This window comes from Quercus lobata, chromosome 3, assembly GCF_001633185.2.
Source record: "Quercus lobata isolate SW786 chromosome 3, ValleyOak3.0 Primary Assembly, whole genome shotgun sequence".
Lineage (NCBI taxonomy): Eukaryota > Viridiplantae > Streptophyta > Magnoliopsida > Fagales > Fagaceae > Quercus > Quercus lobata.
The window spans coordinates 70,356,574-70,372,803 of record NC_044906.1 but is presented as its reverse complement, the minus strand read 5'-3'; the positions used below and the strand labels follow the sequence as shown (position 1 = coordinate 70,372,803).

The window sequence follows — 16,230 nt, the reverse complement described above, 5'->3', positions numbered from 1 at the left end:
TAAGCAATTACATTCAACCTAGTCAAACAAATTTAGGTGTTTTGTATTCTATCATATGATCTTGACAAAGTGAGCAAATTGCAAAAGTAGAACCTATGTGAAATGATAATTGTGTGTAAAAGTATGGCTTTTAATCTATTTAGGTTTCATTAGTACAAAAAATCTCAACTCTAACTATAGCAAGCCCTTGAATTACTAAATTTTCAAAAAATCATTACTAGGAGAACTACTATCATTTTATTTGAGAAAACATTTTATTTGATATTTCTAATGCCTATTGTCATTGTCAAGAGTTTTGTAACTCAATGGTATAACTTTTTCTTCTTTACTAGTAGAACTATAGTTCAAATCTCTCACCTCTGATTGTTGTAACTTTCAAATTGTTTATAATAAAAAAAGGAAAAAAAAAAAAAGAGTTTACATTCATTTCTTCGATTTACCAAATGTAATGATCTTTAATGTGGTAATTTCGCCAAATTTTCACCAATTTTTTTGCATTGTCTCGAATTTCAAATTGCAAATGCAACTACATTCATTGATTAACGACTTGGTCCTCTTGTAAAATATGAGGAACTGTCTTCGTTTGAATATTTTTCTCTTGTAATTATTTGATAACAAGAATTCGGAAAGGTCCTCTAATAGAATACAAGGGACCATCTCCATTTTAATGTTTGGATTCTCATGTAATTATTTCCTAATGGTTACGTTTTAAAAACTTTAATTCAGATAAGGTTTTTTTTTTTTTTTTGAGTTCCAACTTATGATGTCCGTCTAAAACACACTAAATGATTTTTGGTGTAGGTAGGAAACTTCAGATCTCTTATTCAATTACAATAGACTTTACTAATTAAGCTAAATGGAACCCACATTTTGAGCTAATTAGAACCCAATAGCTAAAAATAAATAAATAATAACCGAATAAGTTACTTTATGGTAGACAATGACATAGGTCCTGCAACTTTTGACTACAATTCAGTCATAAATAGTGGTAATAAAAAAAGGGCATTCTATCTCTCACAAACATTGAAGCACCTTACCCCCAAGCAAGTTCCACATTGTGTCCGAGTTTCTATGATTTTGTACCATTGGAACCAAAACTATTCTGTAAATTAATACAACATTGTTTTAAATCTTTTGATTAGGTCCTCTCATTAAATATGAGGGCCCCTTTTCCGTTGAAAGCTGTGTGTCTCATGTAATTATCTGCTATCAACAATTTGGAAATTGGTTACCAATTTTAACTACCCCTGACTCAATTTTCCATCTCCCACACCTGACAAATCTCTGTCCATTCATAGTCCCTCCAAACCGATTACGACAATGGAAGAATCTCCTAAAGTGCAAGCAGGTTGTCATTGGAGGTATGGAAATTAGTGGGGAAACTTACCAAGAAAAATGAGGATTTCTAGAGGAGTTGTAGAAAAGTTGATTGATACGGTCTTTAGCTTGATAAAAAATTGTGGATTTCAAATTTTAAATACTTTTCTTAATCAATGACATTCAATCTGGTCAAACAAAATGGGAGGAAAATTTAGCTGCTCTCTAAAATGATCTTGACAAAGTAAGCAAATTGCAAAAGTAAAACTTACGTGAAATGATAATTGAGTGTAAGAGTATGGCTTAAAAATTAAGTTTTAGGCTTCATTAGTGCTAAAAATCTCGACTCGAACTACAACAAACCCCTTTAATTACTAAATATGCAAATTCATTACTAAAAGGGTGTGTTGGTATGGTGTTTGTCACTTGAAAAAAAATAAAAAATAAAAAATAAGTCGCCATTAATATCACTTCGAATAAAAATGAGATTGTTTAAGTCTTTTCTAAAAAAATTTTATTTGGCATTTCTAATACTCACCTTTGTTGTCAAAGGTATTGTAACTCAGTGGCATAACTTTTTCTTCTTTATTAGGAGAACTAGAGTTTAAATCTCTCTTCCCCCATTTTTGTAACCATTGAATTGTTAAAAAGAAAAAGGGGAAAAAAAAAGAGTCTGCATTTGTTACTTTGATTTACCAAATGATAATGACCTTCAACACAATATCAAATATTGCATTGTCTCAAATATCTAATTGCGAATATGACATTCATTGATTCACGACTAGGTCCTCTCATAGAATATGAGGAACCATCTTCATTTGAATATTCTTCTCGTGAGATTATTTGCTAACAAAAATTAGAGTCTACAATCGTTACATTGATTTACCAAATGATAATGACCTTTAACGCGGTATCAAATTTTGCATTTTCTCAAATGTCTAATTGTGAATACAATGACATTCATTGATTCACAACTAGGTCCTCTCATAGAATATGAGGAACCATCTTCGTTTGAATATTCTTCTCTTCAAATTATTTGCTAACAAGAATTCAGAAAGGTCCTCTGATTCTCATGTAATAATTTCCTAACAAGAATTTGGAAAATTGGTGCGGGAGTTTATATCAAATTAAAGGACTTAGGTCTCAAATTTCCATCTTCTACACTTCAAGATGACAAATTCCAGCCCATCCATTGGTCCTTCCAAACGCAAAGTATGATCTATGGATAAGGACAAAGAGAGAGGAAGAAGATTGACAAGGGAGGAACTTACCAAGAAATTAAGCAAGGTTTCAACATCCTTAAAATTTTTGTGTTTACTTAAACCTAGTCAATTTATTTTCTGCCAAGATTATTAAGGTACTGAAAATTGTAGATAGAGATATAGCATTTGACTCATTTTGTCTATGGTTGATGACTAAAAATTGTATTATTTTTGTGTAGTGTTTTTCACTTTATTGTCTCGTAAGTAAGTTTTGGTCCAAGGGAGAGGAGAAGAGGAGATTAATCTTCATGTTACTTCTAATATTATCTTCTTACAGTCACTATTTATTCTTTTAAAATGAAATTAATGATGGGATTATGAAAAGATTAATAAGAAGAAAACTTCCTATTCTATTAAATTTTTTTGGCTAAAATATTATTTTTATCTCTAAATTTTACGTGGATTTTTTTTTCTTCTCTGAACTTTAAACAGTTCATTTCCCACTCCTCCTAAACTATTAAAAATATTATACTTGTCAATTTTCAGTTTTAGAAGTTCATTTTTAATTCAAAAATTATTGTAAAAAGTTTTTTTTTCCTCCCTAAACTATTGATTTTTTTTTTTTTTAAATTTATACGAAATTTAGGTTCAAAAACAATATTTTAGCCATTTTATTTATATATGAACAAAGTTTAGCTACAAAATTGTTTGTAGCTTAAAGTTACAACCTTTCTCAATAAAATAAACATTATTACATATTTTTAAAATCTAATCGTTGAATTGTATGTTATTTATGCTCTTAGTACACATGTCAAATTTTGTGTCAATCAAATTTTATTTATTATATGATCTACAAACTTATAGTTTATGCATAATTTTAAACTACAAAACTTGCAATTTAAACAATTTATTGATGACATAGCTATTGATATTTAATTTTCAAGAAATTTTGTAAGCATGAAAAATATGAGAAGAAGATGTAATCAAATGGTAAATTTGTCTTTTACTTATTCGTTGTTTGTCATTGCTAAAGTGAGGTTTCCGTAAGTTGTTCTCATATATGATGTTCCTCAAACTTCTTTTTTTTGGAAGCCAAGCCAGTTTGAATAGCGGTTGGTAGAATGTGATTTAAGAATTTTAGTTGCACCAGATATCCTCCACTTTGTTGATAAGATATTTGTTACCTCAACAACCAAAAAATATCACTGCTAAATTATATTTCAATAAAAATTTCCTTTTGAGAAAACATTTATTCGGCATTCCTAATGTTATTAGGTCCTCTATTATTCTTCCTCAAAAAAAAAAAAAAAAAAAAAAAAAGGTCCTCTATTATTATTTTTAATATATATATATATATATAGATGCTTGGGTCCATTACTTCGATTTATCAAGTGATTGGCCATTATCTCGAAAAAGAAAAAAGGAAAAGTGATTGGCCATTACATCTGGAATATGTGCTAATATTAGTAACATTTTATTAATGTTTATCACCCAAACAATTGTTACAGATAATCATTGTTTGTAAATATGAAATTAGTAAAAGAGACCCAAACCCATAACAAATAAAACAGTAACACAACGGGGTATGGAAAGATGAGCACCTTCACTATCACAACTGCGTATTATGGAAAGAAAATTCCAGTCAATACTGATAGCTCTTAAGATTCTAATTATATCAGACGGTCCTTTCAAATCAATATGGTGAAATCCAATTCGATTTTGACCACAAAAAATAATAAATAAAAATAAAGATAAATATCCAGTTACTTTAGTACTTTCAACTTGGCTCCCATTCCCATTATCTGCATTATTGTGTGTATAAATATCCACTCATCATCGGTTCTTTGTCGCTTATAACACTTGCCACCCAATTCTCCATTTACTTCCTCTGCTGTAAAGATGTTCAGTATGGGGAAAATGAATCATCAATACTTGCCTTTATTCCTTGCCTCTTGTTTCTTCTTCATTTCTCATTCTCAAACTTTCTCTAATACTTCCTCTCAACATCATTGCCTCCCTGACCAAAGTGCTCATTTGCTGCAACTAAGGCAAGAATTTGTTGAAAAGAGAATGTATACTGAATATCCTGAGTACTATAATTACTATTATTACTATGATTACCCTGATTACTATAATGGTTCTTATCCAAAGGTGAAGTCTTGGAAGGCAGATACTGATTGCTGTTCCTGGGATGGGGTCACATGCGATACACAGAATGGTGAGGTTATTGGCTTAGATCTGAGCAATAGTTGGCTTTATGGGTCTCTCAACTCTAACAGCACCCTCTTTAGTTTTCGTCACCTTCGAAAACTCAAACTTGCCCTCAACAACTTCACTTTCTCCACAATCCCATCTGAATTTGGTCAGCTTGTAAGGTTGACCCATCTCAACCTCTCTCGTTCCTTCTTACATGGCCGAATCCCGTCGGAAATTTCATGGCTATCCAATTTGGTTTCACTTGATCTCTCTTTCAATTATTTTGAATACTTTGTTGGTGGTGATTATTATGAGAAATTGTTGGATCTCAGAAGAATTGATCTTGAAGCACTTGTCCAGAACATGACATGTTTGAGAGAACTTCATCTAGAGGACGTGAACATTTCATCCTCACTACCTCAATCACTGGCAAATTTGTCTTCCTTGACTTCTCTTTCTCTATCTTCGTGCTATTTGCAGGGTGAATTTCCCTCAGATATTTTCCTATTTCCCAAGATACAAGCCATTGATCTGTCATATAACCCAAAACTCGTTGGTTTTCTTCCCAAATTTCAATATCGTAGTTCCTTGAAGAAATTATGTCTTTTTGATACAATTATTTTCGGGGAATTGCCCAGTTCAATCAGCAACCTCAAGTCCTTGAATCATTTGGATCTTGGTTTCAGTAATTTTTCAGGAGCAATTCCCCCTTCTATTGGAAACCTATCACAGCTTACTTATCTTTCCCTCTCATATAACAATTTCCATGGCCAGCTTCCATCTACATTAGAAAACCTCAAGTCTTTGAAATATTTGAATCTTGGTTCAAGTAATTTTTCAGGGGCAATTCCCCCTTTTATTGGAAACTTATCACAGCTTACTTATCTTTCCCTCTCATATAACAATTTTCATGGTCAGCTTCCATCTACATTGGGAAACCTTGCAAAACTCACTGCTCTGAAACTTAACAACATCCTTTACTCTCAGGAAGTACCATCTTTCTTGGGAAATCTTACACAACTAGAATTCTTAAGCCTTTCACAAAACAATTTTAGCTGTGGCTTCCCAATTTGGCTAACAAATAATACTAAACTCCGTTCAATAGATTTCTCGGGAAGTCAATTGAAAGGGCCAATCCCATCCGAAATATGTAGGCTTCCTAATTTGTCTGTCCTTGACTTGTCATATAACTCACTGACAAAGACCATTCCCTCGGCTTTGTTTACAACCCCGTCATTGTCTATACTACATCTAGATTACAATCAGCTCACTGGCCCTCTCAAATTCCAAAACATCTCTACATCACCATTAAAGGTCCTGAGTTTGGGTGAAAACAAATTGAATGAATCAATTCCAAGGTCAATTGCCAATTTCACTAAGCTACAGGAGCTAGATCTTTTTTCGGTCAACCTAAAGGGCAAGGTGGAGCTAGACATTTTCTTCGAGCTCAAAGAGCTTCGAGATCTCGATCTTTCAGGTAACAAAGTAATGGTTTCAAAAACAAATATCCCTTCAACCATCCCCAAATTTTCATATTTGTATTTGTCTTCTTGCGATTTGCTTGAATTTCCTAAATTTCTAGAAGCCCAAAATGAATTGCAATTTTTAGACCTTTCCAACAACAAAATTGAAGGTGAATTACCTAAATGGTTTTGGAATGTTGGAAAAGAGACATTGGGTTACTTAAATCTTTCTTTTAACCTTTTAAGCAAATTTGAGCATCCACCAATAGTTCTTCCATGGAAAAAATTGTACCTTTTAGACTTGAGTTCCAACATGTTGCAAGAGTCATTTCCTATTCCCCCATTGTCTACAAATTATTTTTTTGCCTCAAAAAATAATTTTACCGGAAGTATCCCGCCAATGATTTGTAAGATGCATGCTCTGGAGGTTCTTGATGTGTCAAATAACCAATTGATCGGTCAGATTCCACAATGTTTGCTTAACTCAAGCAACTCTATTGTATTGTCTATGAGAAATAACCACTTCCAAGGAAACTTGCCTGAAACATTCATAAATGGATGTAGTTTGAGGACACTAGACTTGAATCACAACCAAATAGAGGGGAAGATTCCACGATCTTTGGTTAAATGTCAAATGCTAGAAGTTCTGAATCTTGGAAACAACAAATTGAACGATGCATTCCCCTTCTGGTTGGAGTCTTTACCAGAGTTACGAATTCTTGTCTTGCGAGCTAATGGATTCCAAGGTCCTATATGGGATCCGCATGTAAATTTTGGCTTATCCAAGCTACATGTCATTGACCTCTCTCACAATAATTTCTCTGGCAAGTTACCATCAGAGTTCTTTCAAAATTGGAGTGCAATCTCAAGGGTCACAGGCTACGACAAATCAGAATCAAGGTACATGGGAAACGCTTCCAATTACTATATAGATTCACTGACTATAGTGAATAAGGGAGTAGAATTGGAATTGGTAAAAATCTTGACCATATTCACAGCTATTGATCTCTCTGACAATAGGTTTTCTAGAGAAATTCCAGATAGTGTGGGGAACCTCAAGGGGCTAATTGTACTCAATTTATCATGCAATAAATTTATGAGCCATATCCCATCATCATTGGGAAACATAATTGCGCTTGAGTCTTTGGATCTTTCTCAAAATAGCCTCTTTGGTGAAATCCCTCAGCAGCTAACAAGTCTCACATTTCTTGAGTATTTAAACCTCTCTCAAAATCAACTTTTTGGTTCTATTCCACAAGGTGGGCAGTTTCTAACATTTCAAAGTTCCTCTTTCGAGGGAAACTTTGGTTTGTGTGGCTTTCAGTTGTCAAAGAAATGTGGAAATAATGAGATACCAACTTCTGAAATGAGACATGAATCATCATTAGGAGAAGGATTTTGTTGGAAAGTGGTAGTGATTGGATATACTTGTGGATTGGTAATTGGATTACTTACCGGACATGTTGTCACCTCAAGAAGGACTGATTGGCTAATGAGAAATTTTGGAGTGAACTTACGTCGTTGAAGATTGACACTAGCGAAGGTACTTGCTACAGATTTACAACGACTGTAATAATTGTGTTTATATAAGTGTGTAATAAGAGAAGCCTAGTTCAGTGTAATGAAATAATTATTATGATTCTTACCATTGTATATAAGTATACCAATAATATATATATATATATATATATATATATATATATATATATAAAGTATGTCACTAACAGACCAGTGCTTAATGCAAATCACTAAAACACTTCTATAAATAAATAAATAAAAGTCACAAGGGACAATGTAGAGTCGTGATTTGTAATATTTTAATTTGCTAGTTATCCAATGGTCTGTAGTGACCCTTTTAGTTAGTTGAAGATTGATAGCCCCCAATAGTACTTTGATCCCATTTTCATCTTAAAACGGGGGGCATTTTTAAATTTTAATGAGTGCCTAAAGTCATTTGTCAAAAAATATTAAATATTCAATTAGTAGTTGTAGTGCATAATATTTTTTTTAGAAAAAATACATTTGCCAATAATTTATTGATTTACACTTATAAAATAGTATAATTGTGTGTTTTTCTTTATATGTATAGTATAAGAATCTATATAATAATAATAATAATAATGATAGGTAAAGTAGAGAGAAAATCCAATTAGAATCTATCTAATTTTGCGCTGCGTGTCCTATTTAATCTAAGTTTTAAAATTTTTGTGCCAAGTGAATTAATTCAATGCAAAAATTGGATTTCAAGTAGAGTTTAATTCTACGACATGTGTTCCATCTAATCTAAGTTTTTTTTTTTTTTTTGCACCAAATGAGTTAATTTAGTATAAAAAATGAGGAGTCCAATATAAGTAAATCATAAAAAATTAATTTTTGAATGATTTTATATTTATGAGCCTTTTTTTTTTTTTTTGGTAAAACTAAAAACAATTCAAGTTTATAAGTCATCTATTCATCTATATATATATATATATATATATATATATATATATATATATATATTAATAAGTAAAGCTGAGAGAAAATCCAATTAGATTCCAAATTGGAATTTAATTAGAGTCAAATTTTGCACCACGTGTCTCATCTAATTAAAATTTTTAAAAATTTTGTATCAAGTTAGTTAGTTCAGTGTAAAAATTGAATTTTAATTAGAATTTAATTTTACGACACATGTCCCATCTAATCGAAATTTTTTAATTTTTGTTGTAAATGAGTTAATTTAGAATAGAAAACGAGGAGTCTAACATAAATAAATCATAAAAAATATAATCATATATATCTAACACTATATATAAAATTAGAGGAAGAGAGAGTTTGAATGATTTTATATTTATGAGCCTTTTTTTATAACTAAAAACAATTCAAATTTATAAGTCCTCTCTCTCAGACTCTCACTCTCTCCCTCTCTTTCTAAAATCCAATTAGATTCTACAATTGAAGTCCAATTTTGTGCCATATGCCCTAAATTATTTATTTTTAGAGAGAGTTTTATTTCTTAATTTGGAATTCAATGTGGGGCCATATCATAAATATCCATTCAAGTGAATTATTGTGTACAAAACCAAAGAGTCTAGAATTAATGAACATAAAAATATATTTTTTTTAAATGGAAAATTTACATTTTCTACCTACTAATATTCTTACAAAACATTTTAAAGAGTTAAATATATATATATATATATAAGAATGACTGTCAATAATATTTAAATTATATATGTAAGAATTATATCATGCATATCAATGTATATCTTTTAAGTATATCCATGCATATATATAGGGTTACAATATGTATAGGGTTACAAGCTAGTATATGATAATAGGTGAAACTAAGAGAAAGTCAAATTAGAATTCTAAATCAAAGTTCCAATTTTGTGCCACGTGTCTCGTATAAGTTTTTGAATTTTTGTGCTAAGTAAGTTACTATATCAATTAAGTTTTCTTAATTTTGCTGCTAAACACGAAAACCAAAGCGATTACAATAAGAACTTAGTTTGGGTACAATGCATCCAGCCATCAGGATGGCAACACGTGACTATTTTTATAGGAATGAAATGCACTGAGTTCACTATTCAATAAAAAAAATAAAAAATAAAAAGTGAACACAAGAAATTTCCAAAAAGTAAGCAGAGCCAAAGAAGAGAAGAGAAGAGCATCTGCATCGCATTTTTTATGCAATGAATCTAGATTAGATTCATCAATAGTTTATTCCTCTATTGCAATATAAAAGCAACGTTCTCTCTATAATACGAAACTCCAAATTGGTCACAATCACAATCATAAACAACAAAATAAAGAGAGAGAGAGAGAGAGAGAGATGGCAGACACTCTGAGTGCTTTGAGGTATCTAGTGGCTTCTCACTCTCCACCTCTCGATGCTTTGGTTGTTCCGTCTAAAGATTATCATCAAGTTCCTCTTTCCCTCTTTCTTTTTCAATTTTTCGCAAGCAAACACTTTGCATCTTCTAATTTGGAAATTTTGAATTTGATGGAATATAGAAATTTAGTTATTTTTTTATATAAAAATCATGCTTCTGATCCATTTAGCAGTTCAGAATTTGAATCTTTCATCGTTTATGTTATTTCTTTTAATTTTAAATCTTGAATTTGGCATTATTATTTTTTTTAGCAACACAATTTAACATGCACAGTATTTCCATGTTACTCATCATCATCATCATCATCATCACATTTAATTTGGTTCTTATTGCAGAGCGAGTATGTATCAGAACGGGACAAAAGGCGTGAATTTGTTTCTGGCTTCACCGGAAGTGCTGGTCAGTTTTAAGAAACAAGTTTATTCAATTTTAAGTGTTTTCTTATTTTAATTTGAATTTTGGAAATGTTATTAGAATATTTTCATTCTGTTAAAATGTTGATAATTTAGTTTAATCATTAGCTTTCACTTACAAAGTTTGCATCTTTACATTTGTTATAAGTTGCTAATATGTGATTAGATGCACATTATGCCTAAAATTCACTTCCCTTATATTTGGCTTTTTGTTCAGGTTTGGCACTTATAACAGTGAAGAAAGCACTGCGTGGACCGATGGAAGATACTTTTTGCAGGCTACAAAGGAACTTAGTGGTAAATGGAATCTCATGCAAATTGGAAAGGACCCGGTTTTACATGTCTGGATGGCAGATGTGAGTCACTATATTTTTAAAATTTCCAATGAATTGATCTTGAAGGTTAAGGTTATGAACAATGTAAATTTTCCAGAGAGGGATTTATTATTCTATATTTATGCAAGTTTGGTCACCTTCTTGGAGTGGTTTACTCCACCTTGTCTTTCTACTGGAACTTTTGATTCAGATTGTAACAATTTAATCCGAAATTTTATTTGAATTTTCCTATCGTTGTTACTATCATATATTTTATTGATTTTTTCCCCCTAGGAATTGGCTCCGTGAACAATAACTCACTTAGCACAAAAATTCAAAAATTTATATGAGACACGTATCCCATTTAATTTTTAAATTTGTGTTAGGTGATTATTGAGTGTAAAAATTGAAGATTCCATATCTAATTAGATTCTAAATTAGATTCAATTGGAGTTCAATTTTCCACCATGTATTCTTTTTTTTTTTTTTTTAATATTTGTGGAAAGTGAATTATTGGGTGAAAACACACACACACACACATATATATAATGAGAAACCATTATATATTTTAGAAATGTATGGTTTTAAAAAAATATAAGCTAATACTATATATAATTTGAAACTCTTCTAAAAAAAATGTATAATTGTAATTATTTTTAATTGTACCTGTGCATATGCACGGGGTTATACACTAGTTTTAGTTAATAGTCTTGTTAAGGAAAGTCATAAAATAAATAAATTATTGAAAATATGCTAATCCAAATGCACAAAAGGAGTGTAGTTTGATAATTTAAGAAGACAAAAGCTCAAGAACATGCTGCCAGGAAGGGCTAATTAGAAGAGAAAAAGGGAAATTAAACTTTGATGCTGCTATCATGGATGTTGGGGGGCTAATTAGAAGAGAAAAAGGGAAATTAAACTTTGATGCTGCTATCATGGATGTTGGGGGGCTAATTAGAAGAGTAAAAGGGAAGTTAAACTTTGATGCTACTATCATGGATGTTGGGGTGGCCTTCACAGTAGCATGCAGGGATTGAAGATGGAAGATTCACTCATACTTAGGACTAATTTTCTTCATCAAAGAGGGAAATGCATTAAGGTAGAAGCCCAAGCTATGAAGCTGGCCTTACTTGCTCTATCCAATGCCGCCAATCTAAAAAGTCTAACTTTAAACCATATTTTAGAAGGTAATGCTGTGAATTTCTTAAATCTTTTGAGCTATGAAGTCTTTTGAATTGTTGTCTCATTGGACTAGACTATTATTTCAACAATTGATGATATGTGATCGACCCTAACTATCTTGTTGAGGATTTTTAGTCAATCCCAAAAAATATTTGTGACCTAAGATTTGTTGATGTTGGGATATTACATTATAAGAAGAGATCCAATTAAAAAAATCAATTAATGCTGCTTAATGCTTACTACTTGGCCCTATTTGGCTATTTCCATACCTAGGTTTTGGTTCACTTTTGAATGGCAAAGATGGATAAAGGCCCACTCGTTCTAATAGAGAACATTGCTTTAGATGTAACGCAATTATAATCAAATTAAGGCGGAGATATTTTTTTTTTTTTCCCTCAACCATACATCTTTTATTCAACGAGAGGATAGATTATAGTTTCTACAAGGTTCAAACATGTTCCTCCCCTATTGCACAGAAACATCCATCAGTTACAACCTCTAGGATACGTTTTTTTTAACTCAACCTAGAGAACCCTGTCTTTCATGGGATGTGCATAAAATATGTAGGGTTTTTTTTTTGGGGTGCATAAAATATGTAGTTATGTACACAAAAAGTGTACAAATAAATATTTTTCATACCAATAATATTGCCTCACTACGTGTCAGCTTACAGGATGCATTGGATTTGGACGTTATGTTGGTTGACTTAGGGGAAAAAATTATTGCACCAAAACACAAACCTATTAATTAACCCAAAAAAGAATGTGATCTTAGCGTGAGTATTTGGTTCATATCTTTGACGAGTTTTAAATAATACAATCATTCTCCAATTATGCACAAAGGTAAACTTTTAAATTATGTCAATCACATTTTGCTTCAACCAAGTGTTGTTCAATTATGGGAAGAAAAATGCACTCTAACCCAAGATCGACATTACATCACATTAATCATTTTCAACTTAGCAAAAATGATTAATCATCATTGAGCTTTGATGGGGTATTGTGGATTCTCTTTTTTTCCTTATTTTTTTTAGGAGGGGTTAAGCTAGGATGTCTTTCTCTACTTAAATGATTTTATAATGTAATTTAGCTGTCTCTTTTAAATCACAGCCTAACGTGTGAGCTTGCACCCTCCTATTCCATGAGGTTGCACTCTCTCTCTCTCTCCAAAACTTCTTCCATAGAAAGTTTCAAGTCAAGAAATCAGACATCTGATTTAGCAAAAGATTTACAAAATTCTGCCATGTTTGGTGAGCAAGTTCAAATACATATTTTTACATTTTAAACAACTTTATACACATTTCAATACACTTTTTCACCCACACGTATATCAAAAACACCCAAATAACATTACTCAAAGTCTCAAACTCCTCTACCAAATGGAACTTTTTAAAGTTCTTTGTTCTTCAATAATACCTTTGTTTAACACTTTTTATTTTGCTTGAAGTTTTAGATTGAAGATCTTCAATTAGAGGAGCTTTAGAGCTAGCAAGGTGGGATATCTGTTGATTGTTTATAGTTTATGCCCAGAAAAAGGATGAATAAATAGGAAAGCTTCAATCTTGGTATCAAAATCGAAATAATCTACAGAAAAGCTTGGATCTTATAGCGATATGAAGAAGAGAGATTTGACATCCCTCGCAATAATATTAATTTTGTTGGTTTTTCAACTTTACTTCTATTTATCACCTGTATCAAGAATAAATGCGTCGCATTCAACTAAGAGTCCAAGACTATTCAGGGTATGTGTTGCATAATCCATTTACATTATCGTCATTTGTTGTGCGAAAGCACTTACATTTGCTTTCTCAATAATCTTCAATGTCACGTAAACAGGTAAACTCTTTGTGATCAAATTCAATCACAATAAAGGGAAGAGTCTTGTTATTAAGTGATTGTAAACAATCATTTTAATTAAGTTATGTGCATTGCATTTGATAGGAATGACTAGAATGAAACGAAATTTAAAATATTCAGTTATGTAATGAGCCATGACCTCAGCCTGGCAATCTTGATTCCACTTGGCTAAGCCTACAAGAATGAGATATTTACATAAATATTCATTTTCCATAATATAATTTTTTTTTTTTTTGAAAAAAAAAAGGAAAGTGGGCGACAGAGAACCTAGCGGCTAGCGGTACTTGTTTGTTGTCTCAAATATTACTAATCCTTAAAGTAATAATTTACAAAATGATGATCGTTCACTTTTTCTTTTTCTTTTTTTGTAGATGAATCAGTTAGAAACTTCGAATTGTATTAAGCTAACAAATGGTACAGAGAAAAACGAGGCAGTCAAGCAGCCTAAATCGAACAGACATCACTCAGCCCTCTGCAGCGATAGGCACATAGCCAATAGCCAATAGCTACTAGCTAGAGCTACTAAAATCAACAAAGCACACAGCCAAGAACTAAAAACTCATCCTAAACATGAGACACAGTCACGGAATTACCCCAACGCCAGAGTTTAATCCCCAATGCAATTGAAACGAGATACATCCTCTGCTAAACCAAAGCAATCTTAATGAGGTAGCGGAGCAATCTAAACAAGACTGGAAATCATGCAGCAATTTAAGACTTTGTTGCACCACAAAGAATTTCTTTGAAACCAAATATTCCCCTAAGTTGGCACTGCTATGCCAATCACTGTTAAATCAAGTAGCAAGCCAGAGTCAAAGGAAATCCAGCTGTGAGTCTGTGACCGTTCTCACAAACACTATGACATTTGGACCATCAATAGCCCAACAGTAATGGACCCAACATTTGCACCGTTCTAGTGGACCCCATAGCCTCGACCCCACAAAAGCCCATGGTGAAAAAAGTTCGGCCCTATCCATGAAAATAGGAGACACACACAATGACCCGAATCAAAGAGAAAACCCTCATCTCATGCCCATCAGGCCCAAAATTTGAAATCCAACACATAGGCCCTAGTAATAGTATTCAGTGCGGGCGGGCTCACTGGAAATATCTTCCATAACTTCAATGATGGCTTCATCCCCTCTTCATCACCGTAAATTGCAATGTAGTCAAGATAGAACTTGACTCATTCTTTCTATTACTATTTATTGATGACTAAAATTTGTATTATTTTTTTGTGTATGTGTTGTTCACGTTACTTCCAATAGTATCTTCTTACAATTCACTTTTTATTTTTTATAGATGAAATAATAAGACTAGGAAAAGATTAGTAAGATGAAATTTTCTAAGATGATTCTTTTTCTTTTTCTTTTTTAATTTTCTGGATTGAGATTTTTGTAAATAATAGCTTACATATGATGTTCCTCAACATTTTGTTGGGTGAAAATTTGTGAGTCTATGTGCGTGTGCGTGTGCGTGCGCATGGAAATGTAAGTACTCATGGTGCATGGAGCAGTTTACTAGGATAGGAAACATACCAATTTCTTAATCAACATGTTGTCTTGGAAAACCATTGGAATTTTTCGAAACTAAAAATCATAAAGATGGTTGTTGCTTAACTAGTTGACACATCTTGATATGTCCATAGAATCTAGGGTTCTAATCCTCACTCCCCTCTCCTATTGTAACTATTAAATTATAAAAAATAAAAATAAAAACAAAAATCATAAAAATAGTTGTTGTGGGGCCCAACAATTCGTGGACCAGGCCCATTTGCCCTTAGAGAGTCCGAAGGCCCAATCCGAGGAGAGCTGTGGCCCAAGCTCTACAATGCAGAGCACAAAACAATTTTGGGAGGCAGCCGAGGACAGTTTAGTCCTCGGCAGATCCATAACCCCACCGGAATAAAGGGGTAAAACTGGCATAGGGACGAATTTGTAAGGTCCGAAATACCTTGGGGAAGTTATCCTTACTACCCTTCCAAATAAGACCCAGTGCCTGACAGAGCCGTACTCTGCAGCTTTATCAAACCATCCCCAACAATTCCGGGATTGGACTGATGGGACAAATGTCAGTGTTTGTAAAGATTGACCCTACACGTGGACGAAGGACAGCGAATGCAAGCTAGTATAAAATAAGGAAGTAAGTAAATCTGAGGGGGGCTGATCCCACCTCCGAAAAAAAGGAAGACTACATGGGAAAAATATCTCAACAACGCCGGACTTCACGGAAGAAAGTCCGTCGTTGGGCAACCGAGATAAGGCCTCAAAAGGTCCTCGGATCAGCTCCGAGGAGTTCCACCCCACGGGGTACGACGCCTTAGGGCTTAAATGTTCACACCCAATCCCCTTTTTCTACATAAATTCCTCTAAAGCCATGACCGGGCATCGCCACTTGACCAGCGGCTAGCTT

At 32.7% G+C, this 16,230-nt stretch overlaps 1 protein-coding gene across 1 annotated transcript; it reads left to right on the top strand.

Moving 5' to 3' along the window:
- The first annotated feature begins 4,427 nt into the window (after nt 1-4,427).
- Nucleotides 4,428-7,703, top strand: LOC115981373 (receptor-like protein 35). The gene has a single exon (XM_031103517.1). It carries the CDS (start codon nt 4,428-4,430, stop codon nt 7,701-7,703), a length of 3,276 nt encoding a protein of 1,091 aa, XP_030959377.1.
- The last annotated feature ends 8,527 nt before the right edge of the window (nt 7,704-16,230 follow it).